This window comes from Chiloscyllium plagiosum, chromosome 9 (genome assembly GCF_004010195.1).
Source record: "Chiloscyllium plagiosum isolate BGI_BamShark_2017 chromosome 9, ASM401019v2, whole genome shotgun sequence".
In the NCBI taxonomy this organism is placed as follows: domain Eukaryota; kingdom Metazoa; phylum Chordata; class Chondrichthyes; order Orectolobiformes; family Hemiscylliidae; genus Chiloscyllium; species Chiloscyllium plagiosum.
In genome coordinates this window covers 103,057,976-103,080,570 of record NC_057718.1, presented here as the reverse complement: position 1 = coordinate 103,080,570, position 22,595 = coordinate 103,057,976, and the positions used below count along the sequence as shown (strand labels likewise).

The following is a 22,595-nucleotide window of genomic DNA, read 5'->3' as shown; positions in this document are numbered from 1 at the left end:
TCTTTCCTTACAGATGCAGCCAGACAGGTTGAGATTTTCCAGCATTTTCTCTTCTGGTGAATAGACTGGGGCTGTTTTCCCTGGAGCATTGGAGGCTGAGGGGTGACCTTGCAGAGGTTTATAAAATCATGAGGGGCATGGATAGGGTAAATGGACAAGGTCTTTTCCCTGGAGTGGGGGAGTCCAGAGTTAGAGGGCACAGGTTTAGGGTGAGAGGGACAAGAGTTAAAAAGGACCTGAGGGGTAACCTTTTCATGCAGAATGTGGTGCATGTATGGAATGAGCTTCCAGAGGAAGTGGTGGAGGCTGGTACAATTATAACATTTGAAAGGAATCTGTATGGGTATATGAATAGGAAGGGTTTAGAAGGATAGGGGCCAAATGCTGGTAAATGGAACTAGACTACTTAGCATATCTGGTCAGCATGGATGAGTTGCTCTGAAGGGTCAGTTTCCGTACTGTACATCTCTGTGTTTAGGGTGGTATGGTGGCTCAGTGGTTAGCATTGCTGCTTCACAGCACCAGGGACCGGAGCGCAATTCCAGCCTCAGGAATTTGTGGAGTTTGCGCATCCTCCCTGTGTCTGCGTGGGTTTCCTCCCAGATTCCAAAGATGTGCAGGTTAGGTGAATTGGCCGTGCGAAGTTGGCCCATAGTGTCCAGGGATGTGTAGGTCAGGTGCATTGGTCAGAGGTAAATATAGGGTGGGGGGGGATGGGTCTGGGTGGGTTACTCTTCGGAGGGTCGGTATGGACTTGTTGGGCCAAATGGCCTGTTTCCACACTGTAGGGAATCTATAACTCTAGATGCTGTCAGACCTGCTGAGTTTCCCCAACAATTCCAGGTTTTGTCCTTTCCAACTTTGATGGACAGTTACTAGGGGACGGGGACTAACCCTAGCAACGGCGCAGCCAATAGACGACGGCGGTCGACATTGTCCCCAGCCAATGGGTGAAGGGGAGCGGCCCCTTAAAGGGGAGGGGGCGGTGTCGGCGGGGTTTTATTTTCATCGCAGGCGGCGGGATGGCGGCGCGGGCCCGGAGAGCGGCGCCGGGCACCGAGTGAAGGATGAAGAAGGAGGCGAGCCGCGGCAGCAGCAACGCCAGGCCGAGGCGGACGCGGCTCCACCCGAGCCCGGGGCTCGCCGGCGAGCGAGGAGCTGGCCCCGGGTTGACTCCCCCGGCCCGGGCTGGCAGGCTGAGCCGAGGCTCCAGGTCCGCAGCTAGGCCCTGGGCCCCTGAAGGTGAACACTGGCCCACCCCCCCGGCGTCCTCCCAGGCCCAGTATTCCCCCTACCGCCTCCTCCTCCGCCCTGTCCCACTCACTCACTCACTCACACACTCTCTCCTCTCACTCACTCTCTCTCCACTCACTCACTCACTCACACTCTCTCTCTCTCTCCTCTCTCTCTCACTCACTCTCTCTCTCCTCTCACTCACTCACTCTCCTTACTCACACGCTCTCTTTCTCCCTCCCTCACTCTCTCTCACTCTCACTCACTCACACACACTCTCTCTCTCTCTCTCTCTCTCACACACTCTCTGTTTGTAGAGAAACACAGGGACATCCACCAACCCCCTCCACCCCCCAAAAAAAACTCTCTGCTACAGCCACAAAATAAAGCTGGGAACGAAAGCACTGTATTGGCAATAATAAAAACTGAAAACCAAAACTAGAACTTAAAAACGTTGGGAAGCCCAAGAATAGGTCTGGGATTAAAAAAAAACCTTGGAAGGCAAAAGTCTGGGGCATACAAAAAATATTTGGAGCAAAAGACGTGTTTATGAAAAAAGGTTTGGAGCAAAAGGCTTACAAAAATTGGGAGCATATGACCGGGTCTAAGTAAATGGTTGGGGCAAAAGACTCTGGCTCAAAAAAAACCTCAGCAACTGAATAAGAGGAGGAGGGATGAGAGCAACCAATGTTACAAGTTCATAATGTCCATCAATAATAATTGGAATTAAGTCAACTTATATTTGCAGCAAAACAAATCCGCATCCAAAGCTGGGGCCAACAAAAACTAGGGACAAGAAACTGGGACGGTAGGACACGAGTGAGAGTGAAAATAAAAATAAAACTTGGTGGAAAAAAGTGCTGCCCATTAGGAACTGAGAATAACAAAATTAGGACCAAAAAAGCCAAAATGTAAGAAACATTGTAATCGGCAAAAGCTCTGGGGTGTCAAAACTGGGAATAAAGATCTTTTAGAGCAAAAGGAGGGGGGGAAAAAAATCCACATTAGCAGCCAAAAACAGAAATAAGACCAGCATCAAAACTGGGAGCAAAAAGACTAGGAGAAAAGGGAGGGATAACAAGGTTGGAGAGAAAAAAAGAAAGATATAAATAGAGAGAAAACTGACAGAATGAAAAACCTCAGTCAAAAACCAGAAAGCCAAAAGCTTAGAGTAAAAAATACTGCATTGACAGCAAGAATATAAAGTAAAAAAACTCAGGACAGCAATTATTGTATGGGCAAGATTGGCACGTGTATCTGTTTGGACACTTCATTTTATAAAATAATGTTTTCTTTCCTCTGCAGATTGGACTAATTGAAAACTCTGATGTGCAGACAGTTTTTACAGCAAGGCCCATTCACCCATTGCCCCTGTGCTCTCTGGACTGCTTTGTTCTCCTAGTTCAATAATGCCTTGCTCTTTTCCAATCTGTCCATGATTCTGCTCTTCGCTCTTAACTTCTCTAGACCCACAGCTCCGTGAGATATTTCTGTTCTCCAGTGTATTTTTCCGGTGCTGGCCTGTTCAGCTTCCTTAATTTTAATTGCTCCACCATTAGCTGTCATGCCTGTATCCTATGCCAAGCAACCCCCTCCCTTAGACAAACCTGTTTAGCTATCTCTACTGTTGTAATACATCTTTTAAGACCCACCTGTTTGTCTTGATCACAGCCTGTTATGACTGTTAAAAATTACACAATACCAGGTTATATGCCAACAGGTTTATTTGGAAGTACAAGCTTTCGGAGGTTTGTTCAATATATCGTATCGGTTGTATGACACTATGATCTTTTGGTATAAATTCTGTGTCCTATGATCCTGCTCCACTAGCTACCTAATGAAGGAACAGCGTTCCAAAAGCTTGTATTTCCAAATAAACCTGTTGGTCTATAACCTGGTGTTGTGTGATTTTTAGCTTTGTCCATTCCAGTCCAACACTGGCACCTCCAAATCTTATGATGATACCAGATTTTATCTGATAGCCTACCTGTGAAGCAGCTTGGGATGTTTTAGCATGTAAGAGTATTATATATAAATGCTGTTTACACAATACCAAAGGCCAAAACAGGGCATGGCAGGGAGAAGGGTAGCCATGGGGCAAACTATCATTGTAGGACAAAAGTAAGTCAGGGAAAATGCAAAGAATAAGGGAGATGTCTAAGTCTAGATTGAAATCAGGAAACACTACTTCATGCTAAGGGTGGTAGAAAGGTGTGAAAAACTCTCCCACAAAAAAAAGTAGATGCTGCTTGAACTAATAACTCCTAAATTTTGACATTGCTAGATTTCTGCTAGCCAGAAGTATTAATGAGACTAGAGGAAACTAAGACATGATCTTGTTGATCATTGACTGATCATTCTTGAGAGCTGAATAGCCTGTCCCTTCCCATTTGAGTTGAGTGTCTGTGAGAGAGTGTGTATGTGTGAGTGTAAAGGGTTATAAGTCTGTGAAAGGGTGTGTGTGTATAGTGCAATGGGGTCTCCTGTAGTGTGACATGAACCCAAGGTTCTGGTTAAGACCCTCCCTATGGGTACTGAACTTAGTTATCAGCCTCTGCTCAGCCACTTTTCGCTGCTGCCTGTCCTGGAGTCCACCTTGGAGGATGATCACCCGAAGGTCTGACGTCGAATGTCCCAGACAGCTGAAGTGTTCTCCAACTGGGAGGGAACACTCCTGTCTGTTAATTGTTGTGTGGTGCCCGTTCATCCATTGCCATAGCCTCTGCTCAGTTTCATCAATGTACCGTACCTCAGGTATCTTGCCTGCAGTGTATGAGATAGACAACATTGGCTGAGTCACGTGAGTACCTGCCACATACATGGTGGGAGGTGTCCCCACGTGTAATGGTGGTATCTATGTCCACACTCTGACACGTCTTGCAGCATCTACCTTGAGAAGGTTGTATGGTATTGTCCTAAAGGCTGGGCAGTTTGCTATGAACAATGATCTGTTTGAGGTTTGATGGCTGTTTAAAGGCAAGAAGTGGAGGTGTGGGGAAGGTCTTGGCAAGGTGATCATCCTCTTGTAACTTTGTACACCCCAGTCCAACACCGGCATCTCCAAATCCAACTTATGATTGAAGTGGGAAGGCTGGTGAGCAAAGCAAGAGAAGTTAAACCTTGGCTGATGAAGGCATGTGTGATGGTTTCAGCGGTGGGGTTCATACATGTGATCGTAATGACATAGAAACAAGTGGTGATGCAAACGTTCTATGTCCTTGCTTTGATGATGTGATAAAGATTATGCATATGGTTTCAGTTGTAAAGCAATCACTTGATAAAGGAAGCTTAACAGTTTGCAATCTCCTTTGTCATGATAGTAGCTCAATCATGTTAACAGCTGACAAGACGGAGAGGCTTTAAGTGACGTACATACGTAAACAGGCAATCACAGTAGATAAAAGAAGGTTTTATCTACTGTCATTACTAGTTTAGGCATATTCATCAAGGTTTTATCTAGACTTTCATTGTGCAAATACATGCTGTGGGAGACCTCCAATTCATCTGCAGTTAATCTTGTCATTACTCTCATCAGGAGAGGGAAGGAAACATATAGAAGTGAATAGTATACAAGCATACTTTTAGTGCGGTAGTAGTGTTCTTATCTCTAGGCCAGAAGATCTGCGTTCAAGTCCCGACTGCTCCAGATAACATATCTGAGCAATTTGATTGAAATACTTATAAATGTACTTTTCACTCTTTAAAATGTAACCATTTGCCATTAATGTCCAATTTTCCATCTTCAGTTAGTTGATCTCCCTTTGTCTTGGGAGTCAGGAATGTCTGAACTCAAGCCCCCACGATATAAAATCATGTGGGGTGTAGATAAGGTTAATGGTAGATGTCTTTTCCCTAGGATGGAGAGAGATTTAAAAAATACATCAGGGGCAAATCTTTTACACAAGGTGGTTCGTATGTGGAATGAACTTTCTGAGGAAATGGTGAATGTGGGGACAGTTACAATGTTTAAAAGACTTTTGGATAAGTACATGAATAGGAAAGATTTGAAGGGAGATGGGCCAGGAGGCAGGTGGGACTAGTTCAGATTGGGATTATATTCAGCATGGACTGGTTGGATCAAAAGGTCTGCTTCCATGGTGCATGACTATGTAAGGATATAATCTAGGACAGAAAGTAAAGGAGTACTGTATTGTTGATAGTATGTTACTTTGATTACAACTTTAAACAAAGAGTCATCCATCTGAGATGGATAGTGCTGTGTCCTCACTAAAGCAATGCCAGTAAGATTGGAGTAACTAGACACTGAAATGTTTGTGGAGTTTTCAGCATATACATTGACTGCTGTATTAATGCTTAATGTACTGAGCTTTGAGTTTTCTGAACATAAGGCCATCAGTAAATACAAATTAATTGTTTTCCCAAGCTGCTAGAAACAGTAATGATGGTGTAAGAAATACTCTTGTATTGATCGTCTCTATCCAAAAACTGGGAAAGGGTATTGAGGTTCTGTTTCCAGATACGACAGCTGTGGTTTAGAGTGGTCTGAAGCCCTATCTCTCTGCCCATCATATAGCTTCAGTGGTTATGATCAGCTTGAGAGTCACTTCTGAGCAGATATCTACCGGAAACAAAGTTCTCTCCTCTTGTCACCTGTGATTTTAGACAGGAGTGCGGCTGAAGAACTATAACTTGTAATGAGTTCGCTTGCACACAGCCTGCAGGAGGAACATCTCAAGCTTATTATGGTATCTTAATAGTGTAGTGTTCTTACACTTCCAATTCAGAACTGTTGAAAGAACATTCTCAATTCAAACAAACTTTCAAATGAATCCTATGTTTCAAATGCCATTACATTTTAAAGACTCTTACCCTGAAAATGTTCTAATGAAAAAATGTATTCCCTTGTTGAAGACATTTGAGCTAATAAAATCGTGAGGGGCGCAGCTAGGGTGAATAGTCAAAGCCTTTTCCCAGGGTACTTGAGTCAAAAATAAGAAGGTTTAACATGAGAGGGAAAAGATTTAAGAGGAACCTGAATGGCAACTTCTTCATACAGAGAGTGCTCGGTGTGTGGAGCAAGGCCAGAGGTGATGGTGAAGCCGGGTACAATTCAACATTTCTTTTGTATATTCTCGTGGAGTTACTTATAATCACCAGAACAAACAATCTCAGGTGAAGGTTTCTTCAGGGACACTTGAAGTATTCCATTGTGGCCTCGAACAAAGTGTCACATGAGATGAGCAAATCAAATTCTGAAGTGGGGCCTTCAATTTGCATTGGAAGAGGAGAGAGTGAGGGCTGCAGACACTGGAGATCAGAGTCGCGAGTGTGGTGCTGGAGAGGCACAGTGGACCGGGCAGCATCCGAGGAGCAGGAGAGTTAACGTTTTGGGCATAAGCCTGATGAAGGCCTTATGGAATTCCTGAAGAAAGGCTTATGCCTGAAGCGTCGATTCTCCTGCTCCTCGGATGCTGCCTGACCAGCTGTGCTTTTCCAGCCCCACACTCTCGTTTCATCTTGCACGGTTCTAACTCCGAGATAAACCTCTTACTGCTGATCCAAAATGTCATGTCTAAGGCTGAAGTTCTATCCCTGTGCTCTATGAACTTTCCTAAATTACACAAGCTTTAAATTTGCAGCTTGATCTTTGCAGCATTGTGTGAAATCCTGTCCACTGTGACCCATTATCAGCCATCGTGGCTGCATGGTGGCTCAGTGGTTAGCATTGCTGCCTCACAGTGCCAGCGATCCGGGTTCGATTCCAGCCTCAGGTGACTGTATGGAGTTTGCACATTCTCCTCGTGTCTGCGTGGGTTTCCTCCAGGTGCTCCGATTTCCTCCCACAATCCAAAGATGTGCAAGTTAGGTGAATTGGCCATGCTAAACTGCCCATAGTGTTAGGTGCATTAGTCAGAGGGAAATGGGTTTCACTTCGAAGAGTCGGTATGGACTTGTTGGGCCGAATGGCCTGTTACCATACTGTAGGGAATCTAATCTAATCTAAAACTATGTAAAAGGCATCTGGATGGGTACATGAATAAGAAAGGTTTGGAGGGATATGGGAATTATTAAATGGGACGAGATCAGTTTAGAGTATCTGCTTGGCGTGGACGAGTTGGACTGAAGGGTCCATTTCTGTGCTGAAAAACTCTATGACTCTGTTTTTTGTTTTTAGTCTTTGTGCAGAATGGTGGTAGAGGTTAGCAATTGGTTTTAATTTTGTGCACAGTTTATCAAAATCTTACTATGAAATAATAAAGACCCATATGTTGTTCAGATGGGATTAAGTTTCACTTCCAGGATTTGGAGGTTGTGTCATTCAATCTGATTTCCAAATGCAACACAGTTGAATGGTGCATGTATCACTTTTGCATTTTATTCCCATGTTGAAGTTTAATGCTACTTTGAGGAGTGATTTCTTTCTGTGATGCAATTGAATCTGGAATTGCTGATTGTGAACCAAACACTATAATCCATTCCTGACAATTGGAAGTAATTTTCTCACTTCGGTACTTCAAGTGAAGATGATATTTAGGATTGTCATTTGGGCTCGAGTGTGGCACACTTGTGTATACCAGATGCCTGTACTCGCAGACAGGAAGAACATAATGTCAATGCACAGTGCCTGTTTCAGCTCAACAAAGCAGCTGACATCCATTTGCTGGTTCATTTTTCAGGGCAAAGCCTTGAACAATCTGAATCCATCTGCCTGATTCAAAATTTAAGCAAACTTTGGCAATTAACTGTCATGGAAATGTACAGCACGGAAACAGACCCTTTGGTCCAACTCGTCCATGCCGACCAGATATCCCAACTTAATCTAGTCCCACTTGCCAGCACCTGGCCCATTTCCCTGCAAACCCTTCCTATTCATATACCCATCCAGATGTCTTTTAAATGTTGCAATTGTACCAGCCTCCCCCACTTCCTCTAGCAGCTCATTCCATACACACACCATACTCTGCGTGAAAAAGTTGCCCTCTATATCATCTTCCTCTCTCACTCTAAACCGATGCCCTCCAGCTCTGGACTCCCCCACCCCAGGGAAAAGACTTTGTCTATTTACCCTATCCATTGCCCCTCATGATTTTATAAACCTCTATAAGCTCACCCCTCAGCCTCCGATGCTCCAGGGTAAAGAGCCCCAGCCTATTCAACTTCTCTCTTTAGCTCAAATCCTCCAACCCTGGCAACATCCTTGTAAATCTTTTCTGAACCCTTTCAAGTTTCACAACATCTTTCCAATAGGAAGGAGACCAGAATTGCATGCAATATTCCAAAAGTGGCCTAACCAATGATCTGGTCCTGGGGATTTATCTACCTTTGTACTTTTCAAGACAGGAGAAAGTGAGGACTGCAGATGCTGGAGATCAGAGCTGAAAATGTGTTGCTGGAAAAGCGCAGCAAGTCAGGCAGCATCCAAGGAGCAGGAGAATCGACGTTTCGGGCATGAGCCCTTCTTCAGGAATTCCTGAAAAAGGGCTCATACCCGAAACATCGATTCTCCTACTCCTTGGATGCTGCCTGACCTGCTGCGCTTTTCCAGCAACACGTTTTCAGCTACTTTTCAAGACATCCAGCACCACCATCTCTCTGTTTCTGTCACAGCACGGACTGTTAGTCATTATTTGCTGGTAACATTTTCCACAACCCCTCTGCTGAGCAGAGTCCACTTGGCAAACAATCAGCACTAATACAGTATAAATATTAGGTTTTGTCCTAAAAAAAATCCTCTACAGCTTTTTTTCAGCAATAACAAATGTAGCATTCATGCTCAAAATTATTAAATTCAGATAATTCAAATATAGGTCAGGTGAATTGGCCAAGCTAACTTGCCCATAGAGTTAGGTGCATTAGTCAGGGGTAATTGTAGGGGAATGGGTCTGAGTGGGTTGCTCTTCGGAGGGTCGGTGTGGACTTGTTGGGCCGAAGGGCCTGTTTCCACACTGTAGGGAATCTAATCTAATCATAATGACGATCTAAGATTGCACATGGATAACAACTTGCAATTCTGAGAGCACTCAGAAAAAATATATTAATATGCATTTTCTCCAGTAGTTTTCCTGTTTACTATCTTTGAAGGCATTGGCTGCTCACTGTGCTCAGATGCCATCCTTTACCATAACCCTGTGCCCATTTTTCACACATAGTCTGTGATTATTGGCAGGCTGTTTGAAAAGGGTGAGGTTGGTCAGCACAACTGAGGCTCCTGGCCTCTGCTGACATTCCTGTGAGCACATCAAGCAGGAGTCTATGGACTGGTAATTAGGACTCAGATTGCAAACTACTTGAGTTTCCTCATTGAGTGCTTTAGCACCTGTACTGTACAGCTGAGATTAATGCACTTTTCACAAGGGAGATGGATTCTTTGGGACCCTTTGGATCCTGTCATCCCTCAGGGAAACCCCATGAAGAGAGTTTTTAATATTTAATGACTGAAAGAATAATTTCCCTTAGTGTGAGGTTTATTTGAATGTTTCTTATTAGCAAGTCTTTGGAAGGTAGCAGGTCATCTTGTGAGTAGATAGTAGTTACATTGTAATGATAGTGGTAATAAATTGGAACTGGATTATTGTGCCTAAGTGGAACATTTCTCCCCTGAAGTATTTCATCTCTTGGGAATTAACAATGCACACTAAATCCACTATATAAAAAGTTACAAAATTATTCGTAAGTGGACACATTTATTTCAGACATTACTTTGTTATTCTGTGGTTCATGTCCTTTCCTATGTTTCTTTGTAAAGATATTCGTATTTCCATCCTAAATAAATGCTGTTCTAAACTGGGCAGATAGCCTCTCCTAAGTATAATTATTTTTAACTGCACTCCCAGTTTTTGTACTATTTTTAAATCTATTTTTATTTTACAGAAATATCGTCGAATAAAACTCCTAAGAGGATATTGAAAAAGCAACAGCTCATTGCAAATCACAATTCCCCTGTCAATGACAATGAGTTACAACAGGATATTTATTGGGACCAACACTCTCCAACCACATTTAAATTGGGTAATGTAACACATTATCAAGTATCTGAACATTAACAAGTGTCTGAGTTTTATTCAGTCTTATTCTTGACTCTATTTTGATATTTTTCTCATTGCCTTGTCTCACCTGCCTAACTCTTCAGCATGTTTAGAACTTGAATTGGTCACTGCACAATAGTGCCCATGTATTGCCTATCATATCTTACTAGTCACATAGTTGCCAGCAACAATTTTATGTACATTGTTATCTCATTAATATTTGTAAGTTTCGTCACTTACTGCCACATTTTAAAGGCAGCACATATATCATTTGAAGCTGTTAAAATAAGAATTTTATTTTCTGGCAGAAAGACTGATGATTGTATGGGGTGCTGTTTCAAGTTGGAAGGCTAAGTAAGGGTTTTATAAAGCTCACTGCAAAACCGATGAACGACTTTGCTAAAATGCTTGAGAGCAGTATCAGTTCAATGTGCTGAACATTAGTCTATCGGCACCCCACAGCGTAATCCTTAGGCCAGCATGTTTAAAATTGTGTAGAATCACTTTATTTTTGCTGATAGGTTATAAAACACTAGAGCCCAGCTTGTTTGAATTATTGTGCTTTTCTTTAAAAACATTTTGTTTTGTTGACCTTATTGATAATCAAATTAGCTTCTCACCTTTGCTTATGCAGGCATGGAAAAGAAGTCTGTGACTGGGCAACATGTAGTGGAAATATCTGACATTGTAAAGCGTATTGCCCCACAGGTAATCGACCACTTTGTAAACCTTCTGTTGCATAGAGTTCTGAAAGGGTTAGGAATTGATTGGTGTAAGCACCACCCACTGTGATGATGTTGCAGGACTTGATCAGAGTAAAGAAGGAGATTGTAGGAAACGGATTTCGAGCTAACAATGCTCTTAACTGTCTCTAGCAATATGGTCATATTCATGTAACTTGTAAATAATTGTGAGATAATGAACTTTATGTTGTTTATTCAAAGTGACCAGAAAGGATGTATCCTAATCTACCTTTGGGCTTGAAGGAACCCACTGATAATATTGGGTCTGAACAGTTTAATGTTATTGAGCACATCCCAAACCTAGGGGAACTGACTAATTATATTGTCTCTCAGTTGGTATCCATAATTCAGAGTTACTTTACAAAATCATTGAAAGATCATTGACCTGAAATCTGAACTCTAGTTTTCTCTCTCCATGGAAGCTGCCTAACTTGTGTATGGTCGCTTGGTGGTCTATTTAGTTCATGTCTCACTCATGTATTCCAATTACCCACTTCGTCATTACAATTTGGGGTTCGTTGTGCAGATGTTGTGTACTAAATGGATCGAGAAATGCAATTTGCTGTGTTGCTCATGAGCGGATGGAATTCCTCCTTCCTGAACTGTGACTACCCCAGGCTATTTTCAGCTTTCTTTGATTTCAGTTGATTATCATTTCCCTGCTTTCATTAAAGTGTTAGGGATAAGCCTTAAAATCCTATCCATTTTGATTCACGATGCTAGAGTGTCGTCAGAAGATGAACAAATGAGGAACAAAGTTGGATTACCTGTCTTAGTTACTGTTGCCACACCACATAAAATTACAACTTTTCTTTAGCAAACAGAGATCCTGATTTAAATAAAATTCTTGTTACCTATTTTTAGTATTTTGTTCTTTGAAATACATTTAAATCAGGTAGAAGTGCCTAAAGTTATTTGATGATTGATAGCCTTTCTTTTGGTTAAATAGCGATCCTCTGAAGTGCCTCTGAACCTATGGCTTGGTGAGGATGCAATCCAGTGTAGCCCCACCATTTCTTTTCGAGAAAGGATCAAAACAAATAATTCAAGGTATGTGCCACAAGCAGACTGTTTTACAGAGTCATAGAGTTATAGTGAGGTTGTACAAGTATTCGCTTGTAATGCAAATGTTACCATGCTCTTACTGTAAGATATTTGCATAAGCATTGATTAAGGAAATATATACATTTTCATATCAAAAGTTTTATACCCAAGTCACTTTATTAAGGGAAACTTAAATTTTATGATGACGCTGGGCTAAAGTTGATGTATTCATAATTTATTGAAAAATTTTATGTTGTGATTAAGATGATAATACTACTTGCCAATGTCATGATGGCTCAAGATTATAAAATAGTTCAATCAATTCAAGAGGAAGTGTTCATATTTCAATTTTGTTTAATATCTTATTGATATAAACAGAATTACTTGCTAAGAAATGTGTACCCGACAACTGTTGAAGAAGAGTCTGTAGCAAAAATGTGTTAAGTTTAAGTGGAAGAAAGCTGTGCACGTGGTGTTCCCTCACCTGAGTATACATGACACTCAAATTTGATAACTATTATAAATCAGTTTCAATCATTAAATAATATTCTGAGATTGGCTATTCACAAAGTTGGACAAAACTACTTCATGTCAGATAAATCACTGAACTTTACATTTCTTTTCCAGGACATGCTGACCTTTTTTACTTGAGTTTTTAGGTGCATTATGGTAATAATACAATGCCTTTATTGAACTGTTGTTCAAGTTTAAACGTGTCTGAGAAATACTTTCAGTTTAAAAACAGAGCTCTAAACTTCTTTACTTGCAGGTTACTACTTTGATATTCACTTGTTCAGAGTATTAACAGATTGAACTTGGTTATAAACAACATTCTCAATTTAATATTCCTCTCCCTGGCAACTGCTGGAGGTTGAACTAGACAGTTTGCAAACACTATTTTGACCAGGTGTACTACTCACATACCCACTACATTGTATCACATTGCTTATACCCTCTATTTCTATCTCCTAACATTGCCCAACTTTATGTCTGCTTCAGATCTGCAGGATCTCATAGATGCCTTTGTTACCTTCAGATGTGACTATTTGAAAACACATGGAATGAGCTCTCCTACATTTAACCTACTGTGAACTTTAACATAAGAAGTAAGAGCAGGCAGAAGCCTTTTGACTTGTCAAACCTACCAAGTCATTCATAAGATTGTAGCTAATCTGGTTGTGGCTTTAACTCCACTTTCCTGCCTGCAGACACTCTTACGGATTAAAATCTGTCTGCTTTGACTATATTCAGTGTCCCAGCGTCCACTACTCTCTAAGGTAGAGAATTCTAAAGATTGAGAGAAGTGTTTGCTCATCTCCATTTAAAATGGGAGACACCTTATTTTCAACTGTGCCCTCAGGTTTGAGATTCCCCCATTTGGGGAAACATCCACTCAGCATCAACCCTGCCAAACCCTCTCAGAATCTTTTATCAAATTTTGTAAAGCAGCTCTCATCTTTGTCTTTGTATCTCTGTCGATCCCATACTTCCCTGTCCCTGCTCTCTCTGGGCCATATAATTCTCCAAGGTATCAGCAATCCTTGAATTCTGGCCTCTTGAACATCTCTGATTTTAGTTGCTGCACTAATAGTGGCAGTGCCTTTGTTTACCTTGGCCTTAAATTCTGGAACTGCCTTCCTAACTTCTCCTCGCCTCTGCTTTTCCTTCCGTAAGATGTTCTTTGGTCAAGCTTTTGATATCTGCCCTGTGTTTCCTTTTTTTTGTTCTGTCCCTATGAAACATTTGGCATGTTTCATTGCATTAAAGAGGCCATTAAAATAGAAATTGCTGTTTAAAATTCACCACTATTTTAGCTAGTGTGCTCTGTTTTGATATAGCATGGGAAAGAAACAAAATCAGGTATAAGTTGGAACTAGGCCAATTTTATTGCTTTTTCTTAATATTTAGAAATTTTATTCTGAAGTTTTACACATGCAGGTTTTAGTACTTTGCACAGATCTATCCATGTGCATTGACCTGAGGGGAGAGTTCTTTCCCCACTGAAGTGTACACGCCACTCCGAGTTTTGGCCTGTGTATAAATGTGGATACTTGCTGTGCATGTGCACAATGTAAGTCTCCCAATGCCTGATTGTCTTATTGTTATTACCACTTGTAAACAGATGTTATACCTATCAAATTCACTTGTATGCACAAATCCTTTACAAAATGCAACATGGAAATATAGAAGCAGGAGTAGGCCATTCAGCCTTGTAAGTCTGCTTCGTTATTCAGGTATGATCATGGATGATCTTTTATCTCAACACCACAGTCCTGCATTTTCTCATACCCCTTGATATCTTGAATATCTAAAAAACTATCAATTTCTTATCAATGTGAGAAACTGCCCTCTGGTCAATTAGGGAAGTGCAATAAATGCTGGCCTAGCCAGCGAAGCCCATGTCCCACGAATGAATTTTTATAAAGTTTAAAATTTGCTGTCTTTCATTACCATTAATTCAGAAATCAGAATCTTTTTCTGATTTCAATTACCCTGTCCTCATCTAATGATTTCTTGTAAGTGCCACTTTTGATAGAAAGCTACTGATATTTTAACTTATACATTCTGAAGAAGAATCATATTGGACTTAAAATGTAAACTCTGTTTCTGTCTCCACAGACATAACTAGACCTGCTGAGTTTTTGCAGCACTTTGTTTTTATTTCAGATTTTCAGCATCCCAGTATTTTGCTTTTATTAGGCTTCTTTGGGAGTTTACTTGCAGCTTGTTATATTGATTTTAAGTTGTTCATTAATGAAGTTCTTAAAAAAGGAGGCAAAATATTCATGCAAAGAAATTCAATTTTGCTTTTTAAAATATAACGCTTTATTTTACAAGTAGATTATTCGAATATGACAATTTTAAAATTCATTTTAGATTTCAAAGGAGCACAGATGAAGAACTGATGAAGTTAGCAAAAGAATTTGACCGGAATATGGTGGAACAAGATGTTGGTTATGGTCAGGAAGCCAGTGGAGTTAACTGGACTTCAGATTCTGCGGATTGGGAACAGACACTGGGAACAGAGCAACTGAATTCTGACTTTTCAGCATTTGAACAGATACCTGTGACTGCAATAGCTGGGCAAGTTACAAATGGTACAGGCAGCACCGTTCCTGTACTTGAGCTACACAATCAGAACAGTAACGAGAAACCACTAGATCTAGAAGCTGAAGCTGCTGTTAATGCTTTGTTTGATGGACCCACCCAACATACTAGTCGACCTCTGAGTCAGGGCCTCTCAGGCAGTGACACTCCAAGTCCAAAAGTGGAGGAATCCTCTACTTCCAAAGTAGTTTCAGCACCTGCACAAGATGGTCTAGAGCCTGACAAATACAGCACTAATACAGCAGTAGTCGATCCGGTGACTTCCTGTCTGACTGGTAAGCTACCTAGCGACCTTCAAGCATCAAAGCCATTGGGAATAGATGCAGGGAACAGTACTTTCATTGACCACACTGCAAGCTCCAAGCACGACACAGATTTTGCTTGTGAAGCCGTCACCACAGGTGGTGAATTGGATCAGCAAAAAGATACTAATACTCGATTCATAGGTAAGGCAGGAGCACTTTGCACATCTGAAATTATTCCAGAGGATGATGGGTTTGATGACTGGGAGAATGATGACTGGATGGCAGAGGACTCTTTTATAATGCAAATTACACAGAACCCAGAGCTTATTGCCACGCCCAAAGAATGCAAGCATTTCCCGAACCAATCAGGTCACACCTTGGCTGCTACTAACCAAAATGGTACAAACAAATGTAATGTTTTGACCAATTTGGAGGCTGCTCCTGGCACCGTGCCATCTTCATCCTTTTTGCAGCCGTTGCAAGGCCCCGTTCACAAATGTAAAGACTCTGAGATGATGGCTGAAGCTTTGCAGTTTGCAAGAGGACCTGAGAGACCAAAGCCAAGGGCTACCTTTGCACTACAGAGCAAATCTAAAGATAAGATGAGTGAGCAGGCACCTCATGACAAAATTCAACAAAGCAATGCGTTTAAACCTGTGGTTAATGTATTTATAAAAAATGAACAGAGGAATTCTGACGTTCCAAGACCTCAGTGCAATTCTCATCTGTTTAACGTACCTCAAATGGAATCAAGTTCCTTTACTCTCACAAAACCTTTTAATCAACAGACATTGTGCAATGGTGGTGTACAGATGAGTACAAAGGATACCCTTGTTTCCACTGGCAGTTCAGTGCTTCCCAAATCCCTTGATCATTTGGGATCTGGAAGACCCTGTAGTCCTGCTTCACCGAGGAAGTTTGGTACCTTGCTGCAGAGTGCTCCACTTGCAGTGTCAACTGACGACTGGAATGATGAAAACTTCTCTGATGAAATTCAAAATATGTTTATCGAATTGGACAGTCAGTGGGGACCTAGTGATGATGATGATGATTTGAACAGGATGTGTGATGATGTAGAAAAGCAGATTCAAAGCCAGGACTCTGGGGCAGCTACGATCAGTGAGGCTACCGAACTAAACAGAGTAAACAGCAACCAGTCTTTAACAAACAATGTTATTTTGCCTTTGAACATGCAAAAAAATCAGTTTACTGAGAGCTTGGATGGACAGCAAAAGCATTTAAATTACAATCAGTCTTCCCTCATGTCAGAAAGCAAAATCTCTAAAGGACAGTTAGCAGCAAAACAAAGTAATGCACCTTCCGTGAAGCATTTGCTAAGGCCCAGAGATTTGACATGCCTGGTGTGTTCTGCAGCTACACTCCCTACACAAAGCCATCATTTGAATTCCCTAAGCAGTTTCCAGGATTGCTGTTTGTCAAGCACTACCAACACGTGTGCAGTGAATTTGAACAGATCCAAATTTGTGCCTGGCTCTGGAAATAGTGATGGCATTTCAAATTTGCTTCGGGCTTCAATCAGTGCAAACTTTGGCCATAGCCAGAAACTTTCTACATGTACTGTAACCGTGAATCACACAGCCCCCAAATCACAGAATACTGCTGGCACTCCCAGGACTCCAAGGTTTAACTTCACTAAAATTATGGATTCGTCTGTGATGGGTGTTCAGGGAAACACCAGCAGTCATGTAATGCAAAGGGCAAAGACTTTTGGCAACAGAGATCATGTGAAAAGCCCTGTGGAAAGAAATGTTCAGTCAACAACATTTTCTACAGTGACGCGATATCCAGCAGCACCTCTAAAGAGACATTTTTCTGATTCTTCTTTACAGACCAAAGGTGAGAAGGTGTTCTCAACATTTTGCGTGCAATTCTGGTGAAATGTTACTCATGCCCTGTTACGTTACATTTGTGATAACTAATGTCTTGTTTTCAGCGGCACTACAGTATTTCAGATAAACACTATTACAGTGGTGATAATCTTCTGAATTTGCACTGTCACTGGGGAGCCTAACCACGCAGACTGGGCTGCATGCCTGAATTTCGGATATGTGCTCCCAGGCAATAAATATTCCTGAACGGAAGATTAAATGAGGAAGGATAATCTCCTGCTACTTAGTGAATTTGGAATCAATAGTTTTAAAAAGTTCCTCATTAATTATTTTCCAGTATTGTAATTCATCCCTAAGTCGCTGAAGGCACAAATGAGGTGTCTCAATATTGTGACTATAGCAGTAGGAATTCACTCTTACTATCAAAAAGAGATTTTTCGTGTGCTGGCATTTTTAATATAGATCAATAAAGCATGCCTGATTTTAAAAAGGGGACATAATAACTGAGGCAGTTAATTTTGAAGGTAGCTATGGAAAAAGGCAAGAATCTCCGAGGTCTCGGGACTGTGGCAAACGGGGCAGCAAAACTTGAGGAGGTTTCTGAAATTAGAATAAGGAAGGTGTCCGGCAGTTTGAAGGCAGGGTTTTAAATTAAATGCAAACCTATGGAGGCATAGTTAACTAACCCAAACCACAAGGATGAGGTGAGACTGATGAGCAAGTTGGATTCGACAAGGCATGGAATGCAAGTTGCTGTTGGAGTTTGTTGAGGGGGTAGACTGTTTGAGGATATTCGAGTGCTCTGCAGAAGTGACAAAATCAAGGACCCATGCCTTAAAGTTCTGGAAGGCAGTACTTGACAGGCGGCTGTAATTCTTAGTAAATTCTGTACAGTGGATTGTTTTCCAGTGTTAGAACAGACACGGCTGGGATCTACATCAGCTCACCATCTCAAAATTCTGTTGAGCTAAACTTGAAACTTTTGTGTGACCTTTTATATAACTGTTATATGAAATGCAAATTATGCATCAGTGCTATTGTCCCAAAGGATATTTCTTGCTATGCTTTCCATTTGTGCAGTTTTGGAGAAGCCAGTAACAAAATGCTCATTGCAAGAGATTGAACAGAAGAAATTGGCAGCATTGGCTCGGAGGAAGATGAAAATGCAAGCTATCGATGCTCGTTCACCACCTACGTGACTTTGTAGAACCAAGGGATGATTGGTTACTAGAGGAATGTGATGAAGGAGATCGTAGTCAGCTGAAAGAGTATACATTTTCTTTCCAGAGGATCAGCTGTGCATCTTTTTCTCTGCAATGTAGCTGGACAAGTGAATGGAGGCTTGTGTTGGCTTATGAGAAAGCAGGTGTGTTTACATTATAATTACGTTATTAAAAAGTACATTACAGTATTTCTCCCAGTAGTCTGTTTCTAATATCATGACTTAAAAATCTTTGCGTTTTTAGTGTCACTTTTTCTTTTCATCCCTCTTTGCCTTAATTCAAGACTTTGATCCTCGCTGTGTGTGCTTTGTGACTATTGGATTGTAAAAAGCATTTCATCTCTTCCCAAACTAATCTGAGACTAGTACAAGCAGTTCCATTAGGAGTGGGGCTCTCAACTGGTCAGGAAAAGGAACCCTGGATATTTTCCCCCCTTTAATGTAGTTTCACAAAGGCTTTGGATTGAAGCTGACATGATCTTAATATTTGTGGCTGCATCACCAAAGGTCCTATCTGTAAACTTTCTAGAACCATTTAGTATTTTGCTTAAGCGTGAAACAAAGTCCTAAGGTACATTTTCCTAGAATAATAACCAGTCATTGCAATCTTCTGCCACTTTTTCCTGATTTAATTTCAACAATTGGCAGCTTCAACAAGCATCATTAAATTAGTCTAATGCAAATGTTCTGTCTTTTTGCAAATAAGTGACTTGTTATAATCCAAGGGATTCTTATTGTAAAAAACTGCTAATGCTTTGTACTGGTTTTAATTTCTTTGTTACCATTTTTTGCTTTTTTACTGTTAGTTTGGTAGTGCACTTTTGAACATTGCTGAAGAAAGACATTTTAGCAAAGTTTGTTGGCTTGTACTCATCAGAACCATTCACAAGAAAATAAAATGGAGCAACATTTTATACTGTATGAGAACAGCATGCTGATTGGTTGGAAAGAATCTACTTTCGAGACAGTCAGCACTATCTTCTTATTGTGTACATAAAATGTTGTTCCCCTTTACCTTGTATTTCTTGTGAAATGTTCTGATAAGTGCAAGACAAAAATATTTCAGTAAGTTTTTTTTTAAGCAATGTTTGTGTTTTAAGCTCACTGGGATTCATGTTTCTCAGGCAAATGAGTAGAACCCAAACATTTCCTTGTACACTATTTGAATGTTGCCATTAACCCATTATCAGCCCAAAGTTATACATTGATGGATCATGCAATAATGCTATGTCTTTGTTCTGGTTTTTTGCTAATGTGTCAATTACTAGAAAGTTAAACTCTTTCAATTTGACTTAACTTCCAACTGAGCTTTCTGAAGACTCCATTCTGTTATGCAGACTTGGGAGAGTATTTAATTTGGTGTCAGGATACCACACAAATAAAGCTCTTGTGACATTTTAATTCTGTCTTTGTTACACAATGTGGTTTAGATGGAATAACGTTGTCAAATCAAGATTTTGCTGTATAAAAAAAATTCTATTTTTTTCTAACCTACCTCAGAACATGGACATTTATACTTGATTCTGGCTAGTTGTTGCTTTGCAGTTCAGCTGATAATTACTGCTTTCTGATGATGTATTTATACGAAATATCATACCTTTGTAGTAAAATTTTAATTTTATTTTGTTTAAGTTGTTTGCACTACTCTGTTAATGTTAGAAAACCAGATCCTAAAATGACATCCGAGTTCAATAGTATCGATCTGATCTGTACCATAACTATTTTTAGGTTTCTATTGGCCTATGTACATTCTGTAATACTTTGGCAACTGTACATATGTAAGTATTTATGTATACCTGGTGCTTTTTAACCAGTGTCTAGACATCTAATTAAAAACAATTGAAGGACTCATTTGGTATTATAAAATGACGAACTAATGTACCTTGAATTCTTCTCATATGCAATCCCATTATTATTCCTAAGGGAATAATCCAGTTACGTTTCTATATTTGGTTGAGTGCATGATGAAAGTGTAACGTGCTGTAGCAGTGGTGAAGTTATGCTAAGGGTGTAGTGCACATCCTCCACTATTCCTGTTTACTTTCTTTTTAAAGAAAAGGTTCGGTTGCACTGGGTTTTAAATTGACTTAATTTTGAAATCTCAGAAAAACCGTAATGTGTCACTTCAAAAATCAAGAACCTGTTTATTACAAGCACAGCTAACTTGGTCTCAACTCGTATCCACAAGTCTCGCGCAATATCCTTTTAAAAAGATAGTAATTCAGTCTGTTTTTGCCAAAGATGGTTCATTTAAGTTTTCTTTTTCACAGTCTGAATCTTTTCAATTGCATTGCATTCACGTGCAAACGTGCACACACAGCTTAGCGAGTGCATTGTCCAACTTCCTGCTCCCTGGCATTTGTTCCCTGTAAACTACCACTGCCCAGTTTCCATTGAAGCCCCTAAACCAGCTTCTATTGTAAATCATTCATGTACAAGTAATGTTGACCCCCACAAATCCCATTTTGAAAGTGCAGTATGCATTCCTTCTATTTCTCTCGAGTCCTTGAATGAGTTGTCTTTTCGCAAATCTCTGCCTGTGTTTCTTGTCGCTACCTATATAAACTGGTCCACTCAGTTTACCACTTCTGACACAGCTCCAAAATGGTCCACTCAGTGTCACAAATTACTGATGTGTACAGTGATCAATCCCATTTCGTCCTTCTCCAAACACCTCTCTTGTCTAGTAGAGCGAAAATCTGCTCATCTGTTTCAACGTGTACTAATCCGAATTGAGTCAGAGAATCTCTGCAGGATCACTTTTGTCACCCTGCGCTGTTACCTCCGGAGGCTCTGAAAGAGCCATTGTACACCTGATCTTATTTTGCATATTCTACCTCAGCGCCATTGCCTTTGTGTGGTGGATGCCAGGTTACTGGAGGATATCTAGTCCCAAATGAGGCACCATATTTATGAGGAACAATGATTTTTACACAGCCATTGGTAATGATGTGAAACTTACTGTTTACTAGGGTGGTGGACCTAGAAGTGAGCAATGATTTCAAAAAGAAATTGGGCACTACTTGACAGAAATATACTTGCAGGCTTACAGGGATAGAGTGGGGAATGGGCTTGACTACTACAGAGAGCTGCATAGACTTGATGGGCAGAATTGTCTACCTCTGTGATTAGATTAGATTCCCTACAATGTGGAAACAGGCCGTTCGGCCCAACAAGTCCACACTGACCACCAAAGAGTAACCCACCCAGACCCATTTCCCTCTGACTAATGCACCTAACACTCTGGGCAATTTAGCATGGCCAATTCACCTGACCTGCACGTCTTTGGACTGTGTAAAGAAACTGGAGCATCCGGAGGAAACCCACACAGACACGGGGAGAATGTGCAAACTCCATACAGTCAGTCGCCCGAGGCTGGAATCTATCCTGAAACCATGGTGTTCTGAGGCAGCAGTGCTAACCACTGAGCCACCCCTAAAATGAGATATGATGTTCCCAGCCAGGATCGAACTGGGGACCTTTCGTGTGTGAGGCAGATGTGATAGCCACTACACTGTGGAAGTGGCATTATGATTGTCCACATAAGCTTTGTAAAATTCAAAGCATTGACCTTTGCTTCTGCTCCAAATAGCATTTTTCTGGTCACTAATTCCATTCCCTTCCCTTGGCTATTGTTGGTCTGAATCTAATTGCACAACCTCATTATCCTATTTGATCATGAGCTTCTGACCCTAGGTCATCAACATTGCAAAGACCAGCTACTTACACTTGCGTAACATTGCATGTCACTTCTTGTTTCTCAGCTTATCTACTGATGAAGCTCTCTTTCATACATTTGTTCCTTTAGATTTGACTATTTAAGTGCAGTGTTGGCTGGTCTCCCATCTTCCATTCTCCATAAGTTTGAACTCATCCAAGTTTTAGCTGCAGTATTGCATTCAGCATTATATACCACTCGTCCATTACCCTATTGATCACTCCAGATCCAATAGTACCTCACTTTAAAGAATGAGCATTCTCCTGTTGAGATCTGTCCTTTGCTTCACTGCCTCATGACTATGACATCTAACTCTCTGTACACATCTCTACAACTCTGGGCTCTGATGCATTTTGTACTTCATTTGACACAAACATGGATTGATTGCTGTCTGGATTTTCTGTCTTAAACGCATCTGTGTCTCCATCTCTCCCTTAAGACTGTC

General features: G+C 40.9%; 1 protein-coding gene across 1 annotated transcript; it reads left to right on the top strand.

The window, feature by feature from the left end:
• Positions 1 to 1,022: 1,022 nt before the first annotated feature.
• etaa1a (ETAA1 activator of ATR kinase a) lies at positions 1,023 to 20,279 on the top strand. The gene is made up of 6 exons (XM_043696672.1): positions 1,023 to 1,242; positions 10,066 to 10,203; positions 10,855 to 10,928; positions 11,913 to 12,013; positions 14,885 to 17,217; positions 18,291 to 20,279. Exons 1-6 carry the CDS (start codon positions 1,068 to 1,070, stop codon positions 18,407 to 18,409), a joined length of 2,940 nt encoding a protein of 979 aa, XP_043552607.1. The 5' UTR covers positions 1,023 to 1,067; the 3' UTR covers positions 18,410 to 20,279.
• Positions 20,280 to 22,595: the final 2,316 nt, after the last annotated feature.